This window comes from Equus caballus, chromosome 2 (genome assembly GCF_041296265.1).
Source record: "Equus caballus isolate H_3958 breed thoroughbred chromosome 2, TB-T2T, whole genome shotgun sequence".
NCBI classification, from domain to species: Eukaryota; Metazoa; Chordata; class Mammalia; order Perissodactyla; family Equidae; genus Equus; species Equus caballus.
In genome coordinates, this window is record NC_091685.1 from 62,330,328 (window position 1) to 62,357,756 (window position 27,429).

Genomic DNA, 27,429 nt, shown 5'->3' on the forward strand with positions numbered 1-27,429 from the left:
TTTTTTGTCTGAGGAAGATTCACCCTTAGCTAACAGCTGTTGCCAATCTTCCTCTTTTTGGTTGAGGAATATTGTCCCTGAGCTAACAACTGTGCCAATTTTCCTCTGTTTTGTATGTGGGATGCTGCCACAGTGTGGCTGCCAACAAGTGGTGTAGGTCTGTGCCCAGGAACTGAACCTGGGCTGCCAAAGCAGAGTGCACCGAACTTAACCACTAGGCCACGAGGCTGGCCCCATGTTCACTTTCTCAATGATGTCTTTGATGAAACTGAATTAAGAAGAAGGTTTTAATTTTAATGATATCTATACTAGTATTTTTTCTTTTATGATTAGTGCTTTTTGTGTCCTTTTAAGAAATCTTTGCTTACCTAAAGGTCCTGAAGATATTCTGCTTATTTTTATTTTATTTTATTCTATTTTGTTTTTTGAGGAAGATTAGCCCTGAGCTAACTACTGCCAGTCCTCCTCTTTGTTTTTGCTGAGGAAGCCTGGCCCTGAGCTAACATCCGTGCCCATCTTCCTCCACTTTATGTGTGGGACACCTACCACAGCATGGCATGCCAAGCGGTGCCATGTCCGTACCCAGGATCTGAACTGGCGAACCCTGGGCTGCTGAGAAGCGGAATGTGCGCTCTTAACCGCTGTGCCACTGGGCCAGTCCCTATTCTGCTTATTTTTAGGAGCTGGATTGTTTTAGCTTTCACATTTAGGTGATCCCCTTCAAAATAATTTTTGTATTTGGTGTGAGGTAGGGGTGAGGTTCCCTCTCCCCACTTATGGATATCCAATTGTTCTAACATCATTTGTGGAAAAACATCTTTTCCACATTAAATTTTGGTAGCTCTTTTGTTGAAAAATGAAGTGACTATATATGTGGAGGTTTATTTCCACACTCCCTATTATGTTAGGTCAATATATATGTCTATCTTACAATAATACCACATTGTCTTAATTATTCCAGCTTTATAATAAATCTTAAAATCTTGTAACATAAATTCTTCTTATTTGTTCTTCTTCAAGATTGGTTTGGAGTCCGGCCCCATGGCCAAGTTCACATGCTCGGCTTTGGCAGCCCAGGGTGTTGCCGATTCAGATCCTGGGCAGAGACATGGCACCACTCATCAGGCCACGCTGAGCTGGCATCCCACATGGCACAGCCAGAGGCACTCACAACTAGAATCTACAACTGTGTAGTAGGGGTCTTTGGGGAGAAGAAGGAAAAAAAAGAGATTGCAACAGGTGTTAGCTCAGGTGGCAATCTTTAAAAAAAAAAGATTGGTTTGGCTATTCTGTGTCCTTTGTGTTTCCAGATAAATTTTATAATCAGTGTGTCAATGTCCACACATAAATACAAAGCCTGCTAGAATTTTGATTGGGAGTGAGTTGAATCTTAAATCAGTTTGGTGAAAATTTTTGTCTTAACAGTATTAAATCTTCTAATCCGTGAACTTAATATGTATCTCTCCATATATTGAGGTCTTTAATTTCTCTTAGTTTTGTAGAGGTCTTAAACCTCTTTCATTAGATTTGTTTCTGTTTTTTTTTTTTATGCTGTGATAAGTGGTATTTAAAAACATTTTATTTCCAATTGTTTGTTGTCGTTTATATATATTTTTTGTGAGGAAGATTGGCCCTGAGCTAACATCTGTTGCCAGTCTTCCTCTTTTTGCTTGAGGAAGATTGTTACTGAGCTAAGATCTGTGCCAATCTTCTCTGTTTTATGTGGGATGCCACCACAGCGTGGCTTGACAAGCAGTGCTAGGTCCTTGCCTGGGATCCAAACCTGCGAACCCCAGGCCACCAAAGCAGAGCACACAGACTTAACGACTATGCCACGGGGCTGGCCCCCTGTCATTTATTTTAAACCATATCTTTCCTGTTCTCAAGTTTTTAATTTTGATCTATCTTTATGTTGACTGGAAATCTTTCTTGATTTTTTTTTTTCCCAGGAAAGGCATGTGATGGTAAACTATTAGTTTTACATGTCTGAGACTCTGTTGCCTTCACATATGGAAAATAAGTTGTCTGGGGATAGCATCTTTTGGCAATTGTTTCTTTTTAGCTCAATATCTAGTGAGTATTGCCCCACAATCTTCTGACACTTAAAATTGTAGAATAGAAGGCTAATGTCAGTCTGAATTGTTTTTCTTTCGTGTATAATCTGTTTTTCTACACAGAAGGTTATTTGTTACACATTTTTATCCTAGGAATGGAAACGTTTCCCCAGCATATGTCTGCTGTGCTGCTTTTTTCATTAATTTTACCTGGTACTTGGTGAACACTTTTGATCTAAGGACTTAAATCTTTCTTCAGTCCAGAGAAATTTTCTCCCATTATTCCTTTGACTGTTGCTTCTCTGATCTGTCCTTCTGGAATTCTTACTGTTTGTTTATTGAAGGAATTTGTCCTTCACAGGTCTTATCTTTAATTACTTCATCATTTTACTCTTTGTTCATAGAAAATTTATTGTATCTTTTGATTCATTAATTTATTTTTCATTTACTTTTTTATTAAAGATTGGCTCCTGAGCTAACAACTTTTGCCAATCTTTTTTTTTTCTGCCTTTTCTCCCCAAATCCCCCAGTACGTAGTTGCATATTCTAGTTGTGGGTCCTTCTAGTTGTGGCATGTGGGACACTGCCTCAACATGGCCTGATGAGTGGTGCCATGTCCACACCCAGGATCCAAACTGGGGAAACCCTGGGCTGCCAAACCAAAGCATGTGAGCTTAACCACTTGGCCCTGGGGCCAGCCCCCACTAATTTATTTTGTGTAATAGCCATATCACTGTTCACTGTTTTTAATAAGCACCCTTAAAATTTGGAATTCATGGTTTCCAATCCAACAATGTTCTTATCTCAAATTGCTTTTTTATTATTTCTGCCTAATTTTGTTATAGATACATTGGTATCTCCTTCCTCTATGGTTATATTCTTCCCTCAGTTCCTCTTCCTTAATTAGCCTCCATTCTCAAGGCACAAAAAATAGTTTTCCATTTTCTTGTCACTCATTTAGTGTGTTACATTTATTGGTTTATAGGTTGCCTCCCTTGTTCGCCTTTGAGCTCCCTAAGAATAGAGTCTTATTTTTCCATTTTATATCACATCATTTAGCACACTGCCTTGCCTGCCTTAGGTGCTCAATAAAAGATTGATGAGTTAAATTGTGTATTGCGTCTTAATGGTGGCAGATGTGGAAGGGCATGAGAGGTTTTTTGAGCTGATGAAGATGTTCTAAAACTGGAATGTGGTGATGTTTACACAATTTTATAAATTTACGACAAACCGTTGAATCATTCACTTAAAACGTGAATTTGATTTTATATAATTATAATTTAATAAAGCTATTTAAAAAAAAGGCTGATGACAAAGGTGTGGCAGAGCCAATGCTGTTACTGGAAAGTTGAGGAAGGCCCGAAATAGAGGAATATATCTTTTCATATTTTGTCCAGAGTTGATAATTGTTACCTGAAAGAGTGCTAGTCAGATAAAAGGTAGTTGGCTGTTATCAGAAATGAAATTCTCTTGAGAGAAATAGGGCAGTGACCACTCTAGCTACTTCCTGGAACAGGCCATCTATTTTAAATTCTTTTAGGCAGTTAGGAGAAAAGTCTAAGTTTCTTTCTGAGCCTTTTGTTATTAAAATAGTTAAGCCCAAGAGACACATTTTTGGGTGGCAAATTCTGATCCTTCACGTTCCTGCCTTTGAAACTTCAAGAAGTTTCACAGTCCAGAAGCTGAGTTGGTGGATTGTTCCATCTCACCGAACCAGTCTCTCAATCCTGATGATAGGTCAGTCCAGTTAAATTCATTTCAGAAGGCAGTGATGCACCTGGGCTACCAAAGTTCAGCCTATATTGTGTAAGCAGGCAGTCAGGTATTTAATAAGAAGCATTTGTATGGAAACAAAAAGAAAAAACAATGTTAATGATTGGAGCAAATTATAAACCAGTTTCTGAGCCCAGGGGACAGCCAGTCAAGATGATTTCTAGATATCAGGATCAAAGCATCTTTTGTTGTTTGAAATGTCTCTGATGATGTCGTCAGGGGTTCAAGTATTTTTTTGAGTGCTTTACACTGCAACAGGCATGAAGATTGTCTAAACATGGGCTATCTTGGTGATCTCACTTACATTTATATCAAGTTGTTCAGCTTCAGTTTGCAGAGCTTCAGGAAAAAGGGTGGTTCCAGTTCTCAGTGATTCCAAATGAAGGGGATCGAGTTTGGAGATTGTAGCCAGGTATTTCAGGAAACTAGAAGAATTCAGGCTCCTGTCCAGTTTACAGGTAGAAAACTGAAACTTTGAAGACAATTAACAGAACTAGGATCTAACATTCTCAAGAGTGTATTATAGTTTCTACTGAAACAATTTTTCTCCCTAAAATCATCCTCATTTTTACCAAAGATAACCAAAGTAAGACTCTCTGATTTGCAAACCTAAGTCTAATTTCAGTAAACTTGGCCCAGTCACTTATATAAGTACAGCAAGATTAACGTTTGATCATATAGGCTCTTTTAAATCTGCTTTGCTGTAACTTTTCATAAGGAATCTCAGATTGAACTTCAAAGGCCTCTCAAGGCCAGGAAAGCCAAGCCAAGGACTTGTTATCAGACTCTGTCTGCAATACTTGTAGATTTGGGTGAATTCTTCTCTTCTTGAGGTTCCCAAAAAGATCCTGGGGTTCCTGCACCTGCCAGGAGGTGACCTTCTTTACTTACTTGGTAAGGTTGCTGTGAACCCTTTAAGCAAATTACCAGGCCAATATTTCCTAGTGGCTTTATTTGTTCAGTAGAGTCAACCTTTGTTCCTTAAAGCTCTCTGGTCATATTCTAGTCTATGTATGTCTCTCTCAAATGTGATATTCCAATCAAAGCTTTGGTAATATAACCATTGTTTCCAATTGTGTCCTGTTATAAGAGAACAGATTCTTATTGAACTTATACAAATAACTATATTGCCATGAAAATAAAAATACTCACTGAGAGTTTCTGAATTCTGGAGGGATAATGTAGGTAGAAAAAAGATAAATGTTGCAATTCTGTTTACAAGAGTATAATTTACCAAACTGCTGTAAGTCATAGCTTAAGAGAAAAGAGTCCCTTAAATCTGAAAAAAAACCTTTAAAAAATCAGCAATATTTCAAACAAAACTCATAAAAGTTATAATCATCCTCATCAGTTCATTCAGTCCTATATAATCAACTCTTGATCTTTTGTTAGCAGTTTTATAAAGCCATCAGTTTCTCCTTTAGAGTTCCATAATTTTTTTTACCCAGCTCAGTTTTATGATCTGCAAGTTTATCAGAAACCTGTATTCTAGAGTAAGTGTCAGTGTCCTTTCCATGAATCTCTCTGAAGATAAAATACATCTGCAAAAGCAGAGTAAAACAACAACTATCTGCAAATGACAAAAGACACAAAAAAGGCAATTGACAAAGAAACTTGGCTATTCTGTGTCATACAACACTTGAAGATAATAACTAGAATTATGGCTGACAACCAGGACAGATCAGAATTTTTGGAATGTTACATAATTTTCCTTTTTTTTCCCCCCTTTTTTTAAAAAAAAAAAAGATTGGCACCTGAGCTAACATCTGTTGCCAATATTCTTCTTCTTTTTTTTGCTTCTCTCCAAAGCCCCTCAGTACGTAGTTGTATATTCTAGTTATAGGTCCTTCTAGTTGTACTTTGTGGGATGCCATGTCAGCATGGCTTGATGAGTGGTGCTGGGTCCACACCCAGGATCCAAACTGGTGAAACCCTGGGCCACCGAACTGGAGCATGGGAACTTAATCACTCAGCCACGGGGCCAGCCCCTGTTACATAATTTTCTAAAACACTTATATCAATAACAGTTATCCACATAATATCATAGATCACTGTGAAACAATGCTTAGTTATCCATTTAACTATCATGACAGTTAAAGATTTTGAGGCCAATGCAGGAAATTAAATAGTTGTAAGAAAAACCTTAGCACCTGTGATTAAAGACCTGCTAAAAACAATACAGGAAATTTATTTTCATAAAACATAAAATTTCTACCCTTCTGGTAGGATACTCAAAGAAAAAAAAACTTTCGTAATCTTTTTATCAAGAGCAGACTAAAAGTTCAAGGAAATTATCCTTTCTAATTTTGTACCAGCTTACTTTTGATATTAAAACTCATTTACTTAATTAGATTTACTTCAATCTTAGCCAACTTGACCATGCACAACTCTTTCTTCAGGGTTCCTTCTCCACAAACCTTCTATAACTTTCTTTTTACATTCAGAACTTGTCCCATGCCTTCCTTTTTTTCCCTCCTACTACTTTGGGACAAATTTATCTTTGTTAACAAAACAGACAAAAATATTTCCATTGTTTATACCTTCTTTACTGAAAACATGTATCTTACTTTCCTTAATACAAAGATGTTTTCCATATTAATTTTTAGTAGCTTTAATTACATACATTAATTAGAATTTTTTAACCCTTATAGACCTTAGCGAAAACTAAACAGTAAGCAATTATGAACTTTTATATTGGCATTCTAAACACTTTTCATAATTTCTAGAAATTGTCTTCGTCATAGTACAATTTTTAACAAAATACATGTTTACTAATAGACCCAAACATCTTTTAGTTTCTTTGTAATAGGAAAGCAAAAGTAGGTAAACTTAAACATGTTTAGCAATAACGTTTCAGTATATTTTCTTATTTGAAAATGAGCGAGGTATTCAATGAATTTTCTATCATTTAATTTCATCTGGCAAAACTTCAAAGTTTCAACTTACAAGAGAAGTTTTGAAAGTTATCTTAAATATACATGCCATAACACATAAAAATGTCACCCAACACTTTTATCCTTTTCACATCTATTTAGTTTACTCATTCTCAATAATTATTTAGATTGCCTACAAAACTTCATGAGATATTGGGCAAAATTAGCTATCATTTTAAGTTATTATTTTTGCTAACCAGTTTTGTAATAGAGATAACATCAGTTTATTTGACCAATAAATGTAGAATAAAGGCTGCATGTCTGCATCATATCCAATGCTAATAACTATAAGGACATGTCCATTTTAATCAAACCAACAATCTTAAATAAGATTTTATTTACCAAAGATTAATTTATATCATGTTAACTTGAAAGACATTTGGGTTAGTTGCTGTTACATTTAGAAATAATTTACGTAAGCGCTTACTTTAAGCCAATTGAGTAGAGCTCTTTAGAAATTATACCATCTGGAGGTAAAATATCACTCATATATAACATACGTATAGACGCACATACACAGACTCCACAGCTGTTGTTGTGAAGTTACTGCCGTGAATCAGGTATAGTAATATAAGTCTCCCTAGATATGAATCTAAATTTTGTTTTCAGCATTTTTACTAATATTTGTGGGGAACACACTTAAGATGCTAGATTTTTGGCATGGGTGCTCTTATGGCTGTTTTTCTTTCCTTTTTTCCTTTTTTCTTCCTTCAGTCTTAGGAATTGGTGATGGGCTAGATATTTCCTGGAGAGTTTGCAAGCTCTTTGAGATAAAGGAAATGGGTGGAATCTGAGCTGCCTCTGGAGCTGCATTTCCAGTCTTGCAAGGATAAAAGAGGTTGACCCACTGTTCCAGCTACAGTTTTTCAATTTAGAAGTTTTTCCAATTTAAGGATCCATCCTCTGACCTTTGACAAGTAGCATCTTAATAGCTACTCAAACCAATAAGCATTTATGGCTTAACTGTGGATGCAAGAGGTGTCCTAAAAAGGGAGTGCGAAAGAAGCACCTCTCGTAAGATCCAGGAAGTTCACTCCCAAAACTAGTCCAGGAAAGCAAAGACTTCTGCACAGGTGGTAGTGCACTAGCAAGCAGTGAAGATTGAGGCGACAAAGCCCCCCAGTGGACTGGGATCCCCCTCTCATGACAAACTCCCCTGAGGGCTGATAAGCTGGACAAAGAGAGTATGGTACACGCATCCTCTAGATGGCAGAGACCAAAGAGGTCACAAAGCCAAGCTCTCAAGACATAGAACAAGACAAAAAACCCTCATCTAATATGCACAGTAACAGCTTTAGCTAAGCCTTGAGTCTCTCAGAGCCAAATTTATACCTAGGAGGGAGGTGCTGTGGAGTTGTGGATTGCGTATGCTTTGCAGAGTACCTCGCTGCACAGACATTTTCTTGAGGTTGGTGGGGGTGAACCCTTGACTCTTTAAAGATTTCTTTGTTTCTCGGTTCGAAAGCTCAAAAGGAGCCCAAAGTGGCCATTGTAATTTTAAATTATCTGGGGTTATCTTGCCAGCTGTTTATAGTGAGCCCCATTTTAGGGGGCTTTTCCCAAGGTGGCCACAACAAACGAGGTGATTTCTAAAGAGAGTTTGTTACAATCACCGAGAAACTCAGTCCCCAAACAGCCAACTTTAGCAAATAAAACAGTCAGACATAGACAAATATCAACAGACACTGAAATCCAATACTCTGGGACTCTAACCCGATCCTTTGAGTGCCCTGCAGCTGTAACCCTTTTGTATTGTCTCCATTGAACCCGCAATCCCAGCCTTGGGACTTTAACCCAGCAAAAATCTCTCCAGTGGGGCCTCTAACCCACAGTCCTGATGAGATATTAGACACTTTTAGGCACAGGTGCATTTTAATGAGCACACTCACCAAAAAGACTTCTGATCCTGGAACTGTTTACTTCTCCCAAAGGAAAAGAAAATGCCTTGGGGCTTGGAGTGCCACAGTGGAAGTGGGAATCCAGTCAGTTGAGCCTCTAGACCAAATTGTCTAGGCGGCCGCTTAGGGTCCATGAAAAGACCCCACACCCTGCCTGGGGCTCCAGAGCCTTGGGCCGGCCATGTCAGGACCTCATCCTTTCCTGGTTGCCAATTGTTACCATGCGAAATTGGGGTTCACTTGCCCAATGCACATAAACAAACCAATTAATTACAGCATCAGCCTTTGGGAAAAGAGATCAGCCTTATTCTGTGAAATCAATCTGCAGGGAGACAGGGGGCATATGCCCTCTGATCTGTCTCTGTAATTCAGGATTTGGGGCAAAATTTAAGAGGTTAGGGAGAATGGGCTGGCACGCAGCAATGCTGGTGGCACAGGCGTTGATGGGTGGGCCTCAAGCATTTGTGGTAAGGTTTTGAACATTTATGATAGGGTTCTAAACATTTATGATGAGGTTATAAACTTTTATGATAGGGTTCTAAACATACATGGTGAGTGGGGAAGGAATTTTAACACGGGTTCTTCCTGAACGAGGGACCCCTCGCTTCTGATCAGAGTTCGACTTTCAAGTTCCACTCGTGTCCCCACACTTGGGTTCCTCAGGAAGGAGGATCTTTGGGTCCCTGGTCATTTCAGGTCAAGATTTCTTCTTTTGCACATGCCCTGGCTATGTGACTTTGCAGATTTTCTGAAAGGCAATTCTTAATCACTCTGTTGATAAAAGATGGGATCAGTTAAACTGGTCCTGGAGGGCCTCTGTTCAGTCAGATGGCAGCCTCCCATCTTATTTTCTGCCTTTTTATCTATTCACTAATCTCAGAAGGTAATCCATTTACAAAAACTTTTGAGGGTCCCCCCTGGGTTTAAGTAATTCCACTGTGGCCCTTAATTTTAAACATGCTTCTTAAATGACCTTATTTAATTCAAAGTTCCTGATAATCATCCTTACTCTAAATCTAGCTTCTGTTCTCTATCCAAATTTTGTTTTCAAGTTTTTCTACTAATATTTGTGGAGAGGAGACTCAAGATGCTAGATTTTGGGCAAGGGCACTTCTGTAGCCATTTTTCTTTCCTTTTACTGAATAGGTCTTATTGCAAGATGGTGTTTGAATTCAAAGACCCGTTCTCAGGCCTCACCTCAGGCCCCAGTGAGTGTTGGGGCCACACTGTATTACAAAAGAAAAGGTATGCCCCAACACCTCCATAAAATCCCCAGTCATCTGTGAACATCCTAAAGGACCAGAGGGAGCAGTGCCTCTTTTCTTCAGAGTCAGAAGACCCTCGTAGAGTTAACTTCTAAGGGGAGTTTGTTACAATCACTGAGAAGCTCAGTCTGCAATCAATTCAGTTTAGATAAACGACATTAATACACAATAATGTACAGTATAGTTCTACATATAGCATAGATCCTAATGCAAGCCAGACTACCAGGAGTACTCAGGGCCAGACTACCAGGAGTGACTCACGAATGAACCTTTTATCGTGTCTCTAATTATCTTGGGTGGTCCAGGCCCAAGATTTGGGACTCAGCCTGCCAGGATTCCCCAGAATACAAGTCACACTTATATTTCCAGGGAATCAAAGCAGAGAGATGAGATAAGGGACAGTCACTTTCTTAAGGTTACTCCCCCAGAGCCCAGAAACGTCTTGATCCAGAAGCAGTTTCTTTTCACAAAAGTGAAAGCAGCACCAAGGAGCCTGTAGTGCTCCTTGGAAATAGGAATCCAATCAGCTGTCTCTAGACAGTAGTCTAAGCGGCAGGTTAGGGTCAGCAATGAGAGCCGCATCCTGCTGGGGGTTGCAGAGCTGTGGCGGGCGGTCACAGGACCACGGTCCCTTTGAGGTCGTCAGAAATTGTTTCCAAGCAAGCGCTCGTTGCCCGACGCACATAGAAGCCAATACTTTGGCACCAACTTTTGAGAAAAGAAAAGCTTTATTGCAGGGCTGACTGGCAAGGAGACAGGAGGCAAGGCTCTCAAATCTGTCTCCCTGATCCAGGATTTGGGGCAAAATTTAAGGAATTAGGGGCAGAAGCTAACTGGCTGGTCTCGAATCGGGCCATGTATGGTAATCAAGCTGCTTGGGCTGCTGGAAGCTGACTTTCCTTGTTGAAAGACTTCTGACTTCGTAAAGGACTCTGGTGGCAACATTTCTGAAGATTCTTGGTTCTGATGTCATCCTGGGCAGTGGGTTCCCACCTGGCACATGCGTGGGGCTGTCTCCGCTACTGAACACCAAGTTTCATTAATCAACAACATGTTTTAAGGAAGCAAAACAAGTTTAAGCTGGTCAATGTTTTATGCGCTGTTTCACTCTTACTTGGGAATGGTAAATAATTTTAACTGGCTTGTCAATTCCAGTCCATTGTAATTCAGGTGCTTGGAGCACTGTATTAAGAAGGTTTGTAAATCGGTGTCTAGACTCAGTGGAATAGAATGTGGTGATGGGTTATCAAAATTGGCCAGATTGCAGGGGAGCAGGGGTGTGTGTGTGCCACGTATATGCCATCCTTTATCTGTCTGATGTCACCCAGCCAGCCATGTGAGTGTAACTGATCCACTATTTGGGGTGGGAAATTATCAAGAAGGTGGAATGGGATCTTTTCTTTTGTAATGTGGGGAAGGGAGCAGATAATTTTCTGGTCTTCCTCCCTCTGCGTCTGCTACTTCTTGGGGCCGTATATAAGGGATGAATACGAACCGAGGTGCATTATTTTGCCAGAGCTGCCGGAACAAAGTACTGCAGACTGAGTGGCTTCCACAACGGCTCCTGAGGCGGGAAGTCCAAGGTCAAGGTGTCAGCAGGGTTGGTTTCTTCCAAGGCCTCTTTTCCTTGTCTTGTAGATGGCTGTCTTCTCTCTGTGTCTTTACACGGTGTTCTCTCTGTTCATGTCTGTGTCCTGATCTCCTCTTCGGGACACCAGTCATGTTCTGTTAGGGCCCACCTGAATGGCCGTATTCTGGCTTAATTACCTCTTTAAAGGCCCTGTGTCCGAATACAGTCACATTCTGAAGTACTGGGGATTAGGACATCAACGTGTGAATTTAGAGGGGCACAGTTCAGCTCATAACACAAGAAAGCTTTTTAAAAATTAGATGAGGCTAAGATAAAATAGAAACTATATGTGCAGAACCAAAATAAAAAAAATGTAATTCCTTTTGAAGAATATGAACTAATAAGCAGTCCTTTGGAGCAGTGCCTTGTGCAAATGAGCTGAAAACAGTAATGACTGCACGTCCAGTCTTGATTTTGTCCCTTAAGCGGCAAAACCGGAAGCACCTGCAGTTGAAGAGTCTCTGCTAGGTGGTCCCCGTGAGCAGCTTCGCCTGTGAGCGTATTTATCATCTAGTTTGTGATCTCGGGCCCCAGCTGGATTGCTCCTCGTGGGCAAGGATCCCAACTTGGACCTAGCGTTTCCTCACCCCTGGCAGAATGCCTTTCTAACAGCACTTTGTCGTTGGATGTAAATAGTGTCTCTTCCCTGCACGTCGCCGTGATGAAGTCTGGACCGTTCATGATGTTGTTTCTTTGTGTTTTCCAGAGGCTTTCTGAGTGAAGCTCTGAACTTAAAAGGCCCAGATGAATCTATTGCCCGCCTCGTGACAGGAGAGATCACATTCTCCCAGGTAAGGGGACACCTCATAGACCCCCTTGAGAAGGTGTTCTGTGCCTCCATGCCCATCTCCTACGCTGACCATGAGCTCTTTGAGGGCAGAGCCGGGTCTGCTGCACCCTTTACCCCTTACAGCGCTTAACTCACAAAACTGGGCTGGAGGCCCAGAGACCAGAAAGAGACACTTAAGACTGGCTTGTTGTCTCTTTGGGCCAACCAAAGGGACACACTTGAATGACTGGGAAACCTCCAAGACCTCGAAGATCTATGCCAGGGAATTACAACAGCCAGAGTAGCTTTTTTTCCTCTTGAGTTAATGGTAAATAATTTATTATGTGGTAACATACATATATTACATCATGTGGTAATGTACATAATATACATTTCCTCTTAAATTATGTGATAAAATACACATAACATAAAATTTACTATCTTGATCATTTTTAAGTATACAATTCAATAGTGTTAAGTATATTCCCATTGTGCGACCCTCACCACCATCCATCTCCAGAGCTCTTTTCATCTTGCAAAACTGAAACTCTATATCCCTGAACAACAGCTCCCCATGCCTTCTTTCCCCTGGGCCCTATAACCCACTGTTGAACTTTCTGTCTCTATGTATTTAGCTCTGCTAGGTACCTTATATGAGCGGAATCATACAATATTTGTCCTTTTGTGACTGACTTATTTCACTTAGCATAATGTCTTCAAGGCTTATCCATGTTGTAGCATGTGACAGGATTTCCTTTTTAAGGCTGAGTAATACTCCATTGTATGGGTATACCACATTTTCTTTATCCATTCATCCATCCATTGACACTCTATTTGCTTCCACCTTTTGGTTATTGTGAATAATGCTGCCGTGATCATGGGGATGCAGATATGTCTTTGAGACAGTGATTTCATTTCCTTCAGGTATATACCCACAAGTGGGATTGCTGGATCATATGGTAGTTCTGTTGCTAAGTTTTTGAGGAACCACCAGACTGTTTTCCATAGTGGCTGCATCCATTTACATTCCCACCAACAGTGCACAAAGGTTCCAATTTTCCTACATCCTTGCCGACTCTTGTTATTTTCTGTTCTTTTGATAGTAGTCATCCTTAGAGTAGCTATTTTCAGACATGGCCACTGTTAATGGGGCTGTTAATTAATAACTATATAATGGGTCAGACATCAGGATTTGAATCATAGCTCCCACTCACAGACTGTGTGACCACAGCAAGTTGCTTAACCTTGCTAAGTCTCAGTTTTGCCATCTGTAAAATGAGAGTGATAATACTGTCTGTTTCATAGATTGTCATAAAGCTTGACAAGTGCCTAGCACAGGGCCTGGCCCATAGTAAGTGCTCAATAAAGAGTAGTTAAGATTCTTACTACAACTTCACTTATTTCTTAACAAAGTAATCAGGATCTAAAACCACTTGAATTCTCCATTAGTGCCTCAAAGAAGAAAGGCTACTGAGAATCTACTCTCTAAGCACACAGATAAAACAGTCTATATTTTAAATTATTTATCAGTTACAGCCCACTGTAATAGAAAGCAAAAGCCCACCTTTCTGTGAAGGCAAGTGTGGTCTTAGTGTGGGGAGTATAATGAATTGCAGTCCCTTTAAAGCTCTCTCTCACTCACACACACATGCACACACATACACACTCCTTTGTGACAGCTGGTGAATGAAACTGTAATGATACTGTTGGGAACAAACATTACTGAAGCTTGGATCAGTAAAACAGCTGCAGCAGGGGCCAGCCTGGTGACATAGTAGTTAAGTTCATGTGTTCTGCTTCAGCAGCCTGGGGAACATGGGTTCAGATCCTGGGTGCGGACCTACACACTGCTTATCGAGCCATGCTGTGGTGGCATCCCACATGCACAATAGAGGAAGACTGGCACAGATGTTAGCTCAGGGCCAATGTTCCTCAAGCAAAAAGAGGAAGATTGGCAACAGATGTTAGCTTGGAACCAATCTTCCTCACCAAAAAAAATAATTAAAAAAAAAAGCTGTAGTAATATTATTGAAAGGTAAGGAAAGAGGGAAGTGCTATGTATTTTCAGTGAACATAAGAATTACAGAGTGAATTTCTAGTAATTGCTATGAAAACCCTGAACTCATTCCGACTTATTTAGTCTGTATGTAGCTTCTAGGAAACTCAATCAGAGAAAGAGGCCTGGAAAACCAAATTATACCATGATAAAGGCTACTTAAGGGTTCAGTCTGTCTTTTAAAAAGTTGTGTCTTAGGAATGAATATCCTCTTTTAACTTTTCGTTCCGTGTACTATACAAACAAAAATACACAAAGTGTACAGCTTGGTGAGTTTTCACAAACTGAATACAGTTACGCGCTGCATAATGACATTTCGGTCAGTGATGGACCACATATATGATAGTGATCCCATAAGATTAGTACCGTACAGCCTGGGCGTTTGGTGGGCTGTACTATCTGGGTTTGGGTAAGTACACTCTATGATGTTCACACAACGAAATCGCCTCACAACCCCTCTCTCAGAGCGTATCCCTATCGTTGAGATGTGTGACTGTACACCCATGTCACCAGCACCCAGATCAAGAATTAAAACATTATCAACACCGTGGCCACCCTACCAATGCCCCTTCTAGACACCACCCATCCAAGAGTAACTTCCATGCTGACTTCTAGCCTTATAGATCACTTTGCTTATTTTGTACTTTATGTAAATGGAATCAGGCAGATGAACTCTTCTGTATCTGGCGTCTTTTCCTCAACGTTCTATTTGTGAGAATCATAGATGTTATTGTATGCAGTTGTAGATAGTTTCATTCTCATTGCTGCATGATATTCCATTGTGTGAATACACTCCAGTCTATTTATCCATTCTGTTTTTTTTTTCACCCTGAGTGAGATGGGAAGGCATTGGGAGATTTTGAGCAGCAAAGTGACATTTTCTGACTTACATTTTTAAAACCTCACTCTGGCTGCTGTGTGAATAGGTCAAGAGCACAAAGATCATTGTAGAGAGACTACTTAAGGAAGCTACTGGAAAATCCAGGTGAGAGAGGATGGTGGCTTACACTAAGGTAATCTTGGTGGAATTGGTAAAAAGTGGTCAAATTCTGGAAATATTTTCATGGTAGGTCCAACAGGTTTTCCTGATGGATTGAGTGTGAGGCATGAGAGAGGAGCTGGGGATGGCTCAAAGGGTTCTGGCCAGAGCAAAATGGAAGTGTGACTTGCTGTTAATTGGAATAGGGATGCCTGCTCTGGGGGTTAGGAAATCAGGTGCTCAATTAGGATATTTTAATTTGAAATGCTTATCAATATCCAAATAGAGTGTATTTGGAATACACTATTTAGAACAGGGAGCTGGATATGCAAACCCAGAGTTCAAGGAAGATGTCCCGGCTAAATAAATATATCTATTCATAGCATATCGATGGTGATTTTAACATCATTGGACTCAGTATGATCGTGGAGAAAGAGAGTATAAATGGAGAAGAGAAGAGGCCAGAATCCCGGATACTCTAGTATTAAAAGTGAGGTTGACGAGGAGGACCCACCAATAAGAGATGGAGAAGGAATCTCCATTGATTAGAGGAAAATCAAGAGAGTGGAGCCTTGAAAGCCAAGAAGTTACCAAGTTTCACTTGAAGAGAGTGATCAGCTGTGTCAAATGCAGCTGATAAGTTGAGTAAGATGAAGATTGGCGAGCACCCATTGGATAGAGCAACACAACGTGGAGGTCTTGGGTAACCTTGACAGAAGTCTGTGAAACGTGGAGGTGAAAGCCCGATCAGAGTATGTTAAGGAAAGAATGGAAGGAAAGGATTTGAAAACTATGTGAACTTTTGATGCAAAGTGGGGCAGTAGTGGGAGGCGATGAGGTCAAGAAAGAGGTTTTCTTTATGATAACAGCATGCTTGTATGCTGATGGCAGTGATCTGGGAGGGAGGCAAATTGCTGATGGAAGAATAAAGAGGGAGGATTGGCTGGAGCCATGGCCTTGAAGGTGGAGAGGGATGGTGTCTAGTGCCTGAGTGGAGGGGCTGAGCTTTGATCAGAGCAATAGGCTGTTCTTCTGTGGCAACAGAAGGAAGGTGGAGTTCTTGGCCACAGATGCCTGGAGGTGGATATTTGTGATGATGGGAACTTGTGAAAATTCTCTTCTGATTGTTCTCCCTTCCTCCAATCCAGTCAATGTCCCTCACTATTTCTAGGATGATCTTCCTAATAATGCAAATCTAGTTGTGTAACTCTCCCATTTAACTTTTTTTTATTATTTGTACAACAGTCTGGGGCTGGAGGATTTTTATTATGTTTATGGAAAAGTGAATTCTTTTTCTCGTTTCATTAATGGTTTTAATCTATTCATATTTTATATTTCATCTTGCATCAATTTTGGCATATGGGTGCTTTTTTTTTCTTTTTACCTCTTGATCCCCTTTATCCATTTCTCCCCCCCCCCCCCCCCCCCACTCGCCTCTGGCAACCACCAATCTGTTTTCTGTATCTATGAGCTTGGTTTTTTGTTTTTTTTATTTAGATTCCACACATAAGAGAGATCATACAGTATTTATCTTTCTGTGTCTGACTTATTTCACTTAGTATAATGCCCTTGGGTTTCATCCATGTTGCAAATGGGAAGATTTCATTCTTTTTTATGGCTGAATAATATTCCACTGTGTATATATACTGTATTTTCCTTATCCCTTCATCCATCAATGGACAGTTAGATTGTTTCCATGTCTTGGCTATTGTAAATAATGCTGCAGTGAACATGGGGATGCAGATATCTTTTTGAGTTAATGTTTTTGTTTTCTTCAGATAAATACCCAGAAGTAGAATTGCTGAACCATTATGGTAGTTCTATTTCTAAATTTTTGAGGAAGCTCCATACTGTTTTCCATAGTGACTGTACCCATTTACATTCCCACCAACAGTACACAAGGGTTCCCTTTTCTCCACATCCTCGCCAATGCTCATTAATTCTTGTCTTTTTTATAATAGCCATTCTAACAGGTGTAAGGTGATATCCCGTGGTTTTGATCTGCTTTTCCGTGATGATTGGTGATGTTGAGCATCTTTTCATGTCCCTGTTGGCCATCTGGATGTCTTCTTTGGAAAACTGTCTGTTCAGATCTTCTGCCCGTTTTTTAATTGGATTGTTGCTTTTTCAGTGTTGAGCCATGTGAGTTCTTTGTGTATTTTGGATATTAACACCTAATCAGGTATATCATTTGCAAATATTTTCCCGCATTCAGTAGGTTGTGTTTTTATTTTGTTGATGGTTTCCTTTGCTGTGCAGAAGCTTTTTAGTTTTATGCAGTCCCACTTGTTTATTTTTGCTTTTGGTGTCGGATTCAAAAAATCATGGCCAAGACTGATGGCAAGGAGCTTACCACCTGTGTTTTCTTCCAGGAGTTTTATGGTTTCAGGTCTCAGATTCAAGTCTTTAATCCATTTTGAGTTAGTTTTTGCATATGGTGTGAGATAGTAGTTGAGTTTCATTCTTTTGCCTGTGGCTGTCCAGTTTTCCCAACACCATTTATAAAGAGACTATTCCTTCCCCATTGTATATTTTTGGCTCCTTTGTTGTAAATTAATTGGCCGTATATGTGTAGGTTTATTTCTGGGCTCTCTATCATTCTGCTATTGATGAGTATTTGGGTAGTTTTCAGTTTGGGATTATTACAAATAGAACCGCTATGATAGTGTGTAAATATACCACAATCCATTCTGCTATTAATCGGTGTCTTAGTCTGCTAGGGCTGTCATAACAAAACACCACAGACTGGGTGGCTCAAACAACAGAAATTTATTTTCTCACAGCTCTGGACGCCAGAAGCGCAATATCAGGGTTTTGGCAGGGTTGGTTTCTTCCAAGGCCTCTCTCCTTGGCTTGTAGACGGCTGTCTTCTCCCTGTGTCCTCACAGTCTCGCCTCTGTTTGTCTGTCCTAATCTCCTCTTCTTATATGGATACCAGTTAGATTCAATTAGGGCCCACCCATGACCTCATTTACCTTCATTACCTCTTTAAAGACCTTCTCTCCAAGAACTGTCACAGTCTGAGGTCCTGGGGGTTAGAACTTTGGCATGAATTTTGGGGGTACACAGTTCAGCCTGCGGTAGGGGCATTTGAGTAGCTTCCAGTTTGAGGCTCTTAGAATAGTGCTGCTATGAACAGTTTTGTACATGTCTTTTGGAGAAGATAGGTAGACATTTCCATTGGGTATGTGTCCACGAGCAGAATTGCTGGATCAGACAGAATGCATGTGTTCAGATTTAGTAAATGCTGTCAAAAGCTTTTCCAAGTGGTTGTACCAATTGACAGTTCCTCATCAATTCACTTTTACAGTGGGTGCCATTCATTGACGAAGACTGCAAGAAACGCTCTAAGAACTCTGGAATCAACCTCCCTGAGGAGTTCTCTATAAATCAAATTTTTGCCAAGGCAATTTCAGCAAGAAAGATAAACCACCCCATGCTTCAAGCGGCTCTCACTCTCAGAAAGAAGGGTAAGGATCCAATATTGGCCATTCGCTGACCCCCCACCCCCCACACCAGAACCCTTGGGACGGTTAGGTGAGAATACAGATAAATATGTTTTGAGATCACAAATCTTCTGGGCCCTGATGGAAGGCTATTCTTAAAACATAGCCTCAAAGTAAGTTTTATTAAATGGCAAAAAATGACACTATCAGAATACTGGAACAAAGAAATAATTTTATTTAATAAAGCGATTTATGCCAGAGACTTCCTTATGAGCAAAATTCTCTCCCTCCAGTGGCACTGGTAATGACCTAAATGACCTAACCTCTTGTCACACTGTTTACAAAACAAGTCCTTTTAAGCAACTATGACTTTTAACCTCTGGTGTCAGAGTGGCTGAGCAATGAGCCAGCTGACATGGATTTAGATGGTGTCAGATGGCCTAGGACATGAAATCATATTCATCCAGTAGGCATTTATTTAGTGTCAGAGCCCAGCTCTTCACAGGCGTATTTGAAATCCTTCCACCTGCTTCGTAGACTCACCTGGTTGTGGCTAAGCCATCCCATGTCCATATTTCTCACTCATTACGTGGAAAGGCTCTCACCATCAACTCATTCATGTCTCTTTTCCAGCATCTCTTGGCTCTTGACCTCTCTGGTTAGGCAGAAAAAGCCAGGGTACAGTGCTGTCTCTCTTTACATTTCTCTAGGTTTGAGATGGAAGCGCAGTGTCTGGCAGCCAAGGCAGGTGTTCTGAAATGCAGTGGAGCGGAGTTTGCAGTAACATGAACTGGAAGGGGTTTTGGAGTTTTGCAGTGGTAGTCAAAGGCAGAATTCTGTGCCTGGCTTAGCTCTGCCTTCACTGTGTGGCTCTGGGCAGCTTGTAATTTGTCTGAGCTTCTGTTTGCTCACCTGTAAAAGTGGGATAGTAAGATCTGCCCTGCCTGCCCCAAAGGTAGTGAGGATCAAATGGGCTGAAGAATGTCAAAACACTTCCATCAGATGAGCTGCCGAATGTCACCACCTTTTCCTCTACAATTGCGAAGAATTAAGGGAAGTGGTGTCTCCACCCAGGCTTCTGCAAGCCCTCCATGTACACAGCTCACTCCCATGTCTCTGTGTCAGGAAGTCTTTATGGGTTAAGATGATTCTTTTCCAACCTGTCAGTTTAAAAGCTGGCCTTCAGGAGATTGATGAAAGTGAGCTGATTCCTAATGGCCTCATCTTTAGGGCCCCATGTGGGGCAACCGGAGCTTCTCAGAGCAAAGTTTTGTAGCTGGTCCGTTCACTCATGACTTCTCGCTCAGGATTTACAACCTGCATCCTCACCAACAACTGGCTGGACGACAGCTCCGAAAGAGGCACCCTGGCCCAGCTGTTGTGTGAGCTGAGGCCACACTTTGACTTCCTGATAGAGTCATGTAGGATCAGAATGGCCAAGCCTGAGCCTCAGATCTACAAGTACGTGCTGGACACCTTGAAGGCCAGCCCCAATGAGGTAAGTAGACGCTTCCTTTCAATGGAGAGGAAAATTCTAGATATTGCAATCAAGAAAAATTGAGGAGGAGTGAGCAGGTAGGGGACATCTGGGCCCCGGAAGGACAGTTCTAGGTCCAGTGGCAGGTTCCACTTCTCCCAGGCTAGAACTTCTAAAGGACATTTACCCATCCCTTCTGTCTAGAAAGTTCTACCGGAGGTGTGCATCTGGCCCCTCTCTGTGGCTCTTACAGAACCTTGGTCAAAACGGCTATTGTCAAAAGCTGCTAGACTAGCTGCCTCAGTTTACCTATAAAGAAACATAGACCCTGGGAGACTTTCCCAGGACCAAAGGGCTAGCCAGGGTCATTTCTCCAAAGGGTGAGCAGGAATGGGCTCCACTGTGGTGGGCAGCAGTCTCCTTGTAGGCACCTTGTGCCCCCAAATTTATCTTCATACTGTCTCTAGGTTATCTGTCCTCAAACACTGTTTTCCTTGTGTTCCCCTTCTCTACTCTTCAAAAAGGTGGCTGGACCAAGATTAAATTCCTTTCCCTGACATTTCTGAGCCTTTCTCGTTGGCCCCACTTCACCCACGAGCTGATCAGAGGGAACCCTGGACTCTGTCATTGGGAATCCTTAGCAGGCTCAGGCCCCGAACCCTTCCTTGCTCCTCTTACACTTCGCTTCTGCTCTTCTCAGCCCCTGGATTAAGCACTATAACAGCGCTCTGGACTTCAGTATGCATGTAAATAAATGTCTTTCCATTTATGGCTTTGGGGTGGATGAGTTGCTTAGAAGTCCAGGCCAGCTGAAATCCAAGGTCATAAATAATTGCACCCAAGCTTTCTTCTACAACTGTGAAGATCTTTTTTTCTTTATTTCTTTTAAAATTTAAATCTTTGATCCATTCAGAATTTATTTTGGAGGAAGATGTGAAGGAAGGATCCACTTTTTTCCATGAACAGTTAAAATAATTAAATAATCTTTTTCCTCACCAATTGGACTCGGCACTTTTGTTAGAAACTAAATTGTCGTTTGTATTTGGGTCTGTTCCTTGACTCTCTTCTAATCGTTGGTATGTCTATTTCTTTTCTAGTACCAGACTTTATTTTTTTTTTACCTTTCATAGCTTCATAATTTAATATCTGCCCTTACTACTTTTCCAGACCTTTTTTTGGTCTATTCTTACATGTCAATTTTCCTAGATGAATTTTAATGTCATCTTGATAAGTTTATATCCTTCCTTAATCTTCTTAAAGTTTCAGAATTCAGACTGAAACCAATAGTGAATGTGGGAACATGTATATCTGTCTGTGTATCTGTGTGTGTGCTTATGTAACGAAATGTTTTTAATCCTAAGAGTAAACAGTTATAGGGAAAGAAAAATAATTCTTCATCTCATCATCATAAAATGACCCCTGTTCGCGTTTAAATGTGTTTCTTGTGTTGTCCCTCATGTGTAAGTTTGCTTTGGTCAAAGTGATGCTAGTATCTATGCTATTTGGATTCAGGTGGTTTTCTTGGATGACATCGGGGCTTATCTGAAGCCAGCCCGTGACTTGGGAATGGTCACCATTCTCGTCCGCGACACTGACACAGCCCTCAGAGAGCTGGAGAAAGTGACCGGGATGCAGGTAACTTCACATCTGCGCGGAGTGGATTTCCTGTCACTCATCTGTGTTTAGGCACACAAGAGACGAAACAAGGGAGAGGACCACCCTGTGTTTGGGAGTTCATTGCTCCTGGCATGGTTCCCAGGTGTGGACTTCTTGGGTGGGAATCCATTACCTGGTGTGCAATCGGTATGATGTCCTTGAAGAACTTCTTGTTTCTTTCTCTCCGGTCAGTGAACAGGGAAGCACTGCTCTGAGACCAAGAATCTACACTAGCCAGAGTTGGGGGAACCAAGACAAGAGTGGGGCTTTCAAAGGCACCCCACTTTACTTTTTAGAGTGAATATTGAGAATTTAGCTGCTGGGTCTACCCCAGTCGGGGTAGGGAGCACCATCCTCACCTGGTCCGCCTGTCGTGCTGCTGGCACTCAGATGTGGTTGTTTAGTTCCATCTGTTCACACTCTCTTGGCAACTGCTAGAGGGAGTGTCCTTAAGTAAAACCTATCCCTCACATAGGAGGATGGGACACCTGAATGATGCCCCAGGGGGCTGCCTGGGGATTAGTCTTCTCTGCCAGAGCTAGTGCACTTTTTGAGCTTACCTAAGATCATTGATCCCACTGAGTCCGGGAGCGACAGTGACGCCAGCATTTTTCAGTAATGCAGTGCCTTGCTTGCATCATCGTAATGGGAGAGGAGGGGGGCAGCGGCCTATACACTTGACTGAGTTCACTGGATGTCAAAGGCGTCACAACCATTTTCTCAAAGGGAACTGTTTTCTTTTTTAGCTTCCTAGGTACAGACTGGGTGGCTGAGAGAACAGTCTTGCTAGGAGGCCGGAAGTCCAAATCAAGGTGTCGGCAGGGTTGGTTTCTTCCAAGACCGTTCTGCTTGGCTTGTAGATGCCATCTTCTCGCTGTGTCCTCACATGGTCTGCCCCCTGCATGTGTCCCGATCTCCTCTTCCTATAAGGACACCAGTCAGATTGGATTCTAACTCCAGTGGGCTCACTCTAGTGACCTCATTTAACCTTAATTACCTCTTTAAATACCTTATCTCCCAATACAGTCACATCCTGAGGTCCTGGGGGTTAGGACTTCAACAGATCAATTTGGAGGGGACACAATTTAGCCCCTTTAACAGAAACAATTGACTTTTAATCTTTAACAAATAAATAAAAATGTATATCTAATGACTTCACAACCTTAAAGCATCTTGCCCAAGCTTGATTTGTCCTTCTGTAAGCCTAGAAATCTCATGCAGCAAAGACGGCCCCCAGACTTGGGATCGGAGCATCCATCTGTTTGTTCCACTTACTAGGTTTGTCCCCTTGTCACACCTGAGCTACAGACACCTGTCCTGTAAAATTGGGAAAGTAAGCCGTGTCCCACCTATCTTCTCCTCAGGGGTATGGGGAAGGTATAAGGAAAAATGAAAGTTACTCCTTTTTAACCAGAGGAGATGTGCCTCTTGTTTCTTAGGAAGGCTGTGGGACTCAGTCATGCACAGGCTTTGTAAATTGTACAGACACACGGGAGAGCCATTACAGTAGACAGTCCCACCCTCCCCACTCCTGGAAGCAGTGGGACATCACCTGGTGTGTGACCTAGGAAGCCAGGGATGTATCAGAAGAAGAGCCCCAAGGGACACTGGTCCTTGGTCAATGTCTTAGCACTCTGGCCAGACAAGGCTCATTGTCATCAGGGCACCAAGCTGCCCATCCCTACCGTCACACCCTGGGTCCTCTCCAAACGGCACAGAGCTGGCAGGCTCACCTTCTGTTCTCCCTCTGAGGACGCCCGTGCAGACTCTCCCATGTCTAAAAGGGAGGTGCATCTCGTAATTTACTTCCCCCGTTGTGGCGGTCAGGAAACTGGCAAGCTGGGGAGAGCTACTGCTTGCTTACGTCGCACCTTTAAGACTAAAGATGAGAAATCTGGCAGTATCAGTCACTAACATGTCGCTCCTCATGAATACATGCACTTACAGGTGCTCAGCATCCTGTCCTTGGTCATTTCTGTCTCCAGAAAACGGACACCAATAAGTTACAGAAGCTTTCTAAGGATGGGTGCTACGTTTAGGAATTTTCCTATTTACCTACTTGTCGTACGAAGACAGGGTATCTGACCCTCCAGGACTCCAGAGGACAGGACTGGGGCCTGCAGGCAGAAGGCTCTTATCAGCTGAATCGTGTACCCCGCCAGATTCATATGTTGAAACCCAAACCCCCAAGACCTCAGGATGTGCCTGTATTTGGAGATAGGGTAATTAAAATTAAAGAGGTGATTACGGTAAAATGAGGTCATTGTGGTGGGTCCTAATCCAATAGGACTGGTGTGCCTATAAGAAGAGGAGATTAGGACACAGACACACACAGAGGGAAGATCATGTGAGGACACAGGGAGGAGACTGCTGTCTACAAGCCAAGGAGAGAGGCCTCAGGAGGAACCAATCCTGCCAACACTGGTCCTGGACTCCCACCTTCCAGATTGTGAGAAAATAAATTTCTGTTGTTTCAGCCACCGAGTCCGTGGTACATTGTTATGGCAGCTCTAGCAGACTGATAGGAAGGCGCAGAGTTGGATTTTGGCCAGCTTGAAGCAGAAACCCTTCCACACAGCCCTGCGATGGCGGGATGGCCGCTCCGTGAACTTTGCTTTCCTGGCTGTGTCCAGTCTGAGCCTGGGTGACAGCTGAAGAACTGCTGTAGAGAAGGATTACATTAACTGAAGTCCCAGATCTCAGTGTTTTAGGGCAAATGGTGTTTGTTTCTTGCTTGTGTGAAGTTCAGTTGGTGGTGGCCAGGGGCTTTGCCTCACACAGCCGTTCAAGGACCCAGGTTGACAGGGGACCCGCCATCTTCCACCTGTGGTTTCCCAGGTCACACCAGACGCTCAGCTGGAAGATGGGGAAAAAGAGAATGTAGAGAATTGCGTGGGGATTTTAACAGGCCAGGCAGACAGGCCACGCTCTTCTGTCTGCATTCTGCTGGCCAGAACTCAGTCACAGGACTCCACTGGCCTGGAAGGAAGGCGAGGAGGTGAAGTGTAGCTGCGTGCCGGAGCAGAGAGGGAGAGGGTCGGTCGGTCTGCGTGGGACTCAGGAGGCTGTGGCGCGGGTGATGGGGCAGCGCTGTGGAGCTGTGGAAGCGCCCCAAGGGCTTCACGGAAGGAGCCGCACTGCCCCTCTCACTGTACCTCTCTTACTTTCAGCTTCTCAAAACTGCAGCCCCGCTGCCCACCCCCTGCAGTCCAAATGACGTGAGCCACGGGTACGTGCCCATAAAGGTAAGTGAGCACTCTCTCGGTCAGCTGAGTCCCCTCCGCCAGGTCACCTAAATGACTTGCAGAGACGTTTGATGAATATTAAGGGTAGTTGAACATCCATCATTTATAGGGAAGTAGTATTTCTCACAAATATCATTCCTCAAAAACTGATAGAAGATGTGGATCGTGCCTCAGTGTATGCAAGGCAATGTGACCAATGTATCAGACCCCCACAAAAAAGCAGGCCACGTGGGGCCTTGGGTAGCCCGGGTTCTGAAGTTGTGTCCGCCTGGCCTGTATTCGGGGAGAACATTATCTCATCCAATGTGTATCCATCAAGCACTTCTTTTGTGTCAGGCACAGGCCTGGTACACAGGCTGCAGTGAGGAACCAGACAGACCTGTCCTCAGGGAACCCACAGCGAAGATAAAGAGAAGGAAATAGTCATTAGAAGGCCCAGAGATCAGGGCTATGGCAAGGCCAAGGCCACGTGCGGAGGAGCCCCAACTCCTGCCCTATAGTCTTGTGTCCAGCCCCTTGGAGAGGGTTATTCTCATAGTCCTCTGATGCTTGCATATCCAGCCAGTTTCAGTAGATTTTCATGGGACCTTGAAGGAGGGTGATGAGAGCTGCTTTACCACCCTCTCTGCCCTGACCCCAAATTAAAGAGCTGGGGCAGCGACCTCTGGGGAGCCCCAGCTGAGCCCATGCTCAGGTGCTGTTCCAGCCATCTGGGTAAGAGCGCCTTCCCATTTTCTGGCCTCATGGTGATTCTATTAACGTATCGTTTAAAGGCTGGGAAGGTACCTGTGTTTGCTGAGCTACTCCGCTGAGTCAAATACGAAGCCGCAGGAGCGAGCCTTTTAGTTGGGGTCCATTCGGGCCAGAGGTGGGTTAGGATCATTGGGTTGGACATCAGCACTATGACAGTTTTCGGTATAAAGGAGTATAGAATTTAAAGTGAAATTCCCTCTGTTTGCCAAGTACTGAAGGGAAGATTGTGGAACATATTCTGATAAAAAGATTGTAGTTCCTGAAAGCATTTGTGAAATGTCAGCCTAATGTTTTCATGAGCAAAATGGCTCTTTGGGAATCGTGAATGGAGCTTCCAGTCTCTGAACACCAGCTTGGAGTAGTCTGAGATGTGGCTGAATAGAATTGTTCCAAGTGAATTTCTATAACGTGACCCTTATTTTTCTCATTCATTTCCATTAGAAAGTTGAAGATATGTACTTTTGGGAAAAATAGGGCACTTTGACTATGTGTTGTGTTAGTTCGTTTGCTTACCCTGCCAATGTAATGGTCAGGCTCAGTGCTATAACAAACAGGCCCAACTTCCCGTGGCTTAACAGCACGTCTGTCTCTTGCGTGCAGCCCAGTCCAGTGGGTTAGGAGCGGGCTCTCTCCACACAGACATTCAAGCGCCCAGAGCCTCTCTCTACTGGCTCCACCCTCCTCAGGGCCCAATCCATTCAGGGTCAGATAGGAAAGGAGGGAGGACCAAGTACTGGGGGTTTCTGTGGGCCCCAATGTAGCACAGGTTTCTTCTGCTCAAGTGCCATTGGCCAGAGCTCAGTCACCTGGCCACACCCACTGCAAGGAAGTGAGGGGAGGTCTGGAAAACGCCAGCCTGTGCCAGGGAGAAGAGAAGAATGCAGGTTCTGAGCCCCAGCAGTCTCTGCCACACCCCTGTAGCCCAGAAAGGACCAGAAGTGTAGCAAACCTTGGAGAAAAATTCCTATTCAAGAGAAACAGCTTTTAATGAAATAATCATGGTATTCTGCATGTTAACTTGAATCTTATGCTCTGCGCACAATCAGACGCCAGTTTAAAATATTGAAAACATGTCAGATAGCACCAGAAGCTCTGACAGTATGAGGGTCTTTTAGGGAGGAAGGCAGAATTATTCTGTTGGGGGTTTTTTCCAACGTCGTCATCTTCTCTTTAGGCTTCTCGTGTTCCGGTGAGAGCTGTCTGTTTTTATTGCACAGTCTGGCTGGTTGTCTCTTCTCAGACATCTTCTAGCGCTGAGACAGCTGGGTCGGGTGAGATCTGGCAGTAAAATGAGATGGCCCTGAGCCATCTGCAGAGAGACGCCTGGCCACCCAGCCGGGTGCTGTGGTCACTTCCCGCTCACTCTCTCTCCCACAGCCTGGAGTGCGTCTGCACTTCGTGGAGCTGGGCTGCGGCCCCGCCGTGTGCCTGTGCCATGGCTTTCCTGAGAGCTGGTTCTCTTGGAGGTACCAGGTAAGGGAAACTGGGGGAAAGT

General features: G+C 42.7%; 1 protein-coding gene across 2 annotated transcripts in view; it reads left to right on the forward strand.

The window, feature by feature from the left end:
* The window catches only part of EPHX2 (epoxide hydrolase 2), a 69,998-nt gene that overhangs the window by 8,298 nt on the left and 34,271 nt on the right, over positions 1-27,429 (forward strand). For both annotated transcript variants that reach the window (XM_001492675.7, XM_070261267.1), the window contains exons 2-7: positions 12,260-12,344; positions 18,668-18,827; positions 20,111-20,301; positions 21,793-21,915; positions 25,107-25,181; positions 27,312-27,407. In XM_001492675.7, coding sequence (XP_001492725.1) covers positions 12,260-12,344; positions 18,668-18,827; positions 20,111-20,301; positions 21,793-21,915; positions 25,107-25,181; positions 27,312-27,407 — 730 coding nt within the window. The remainder of the gene's footprint in view (positions 1-12,259; positions 12,345-18,667; positions 18,828-20,110; positions 20,302-21,792; positions 21,916-25,106; positions 25,182-27,311; positions 27,408-27,429) is intronic.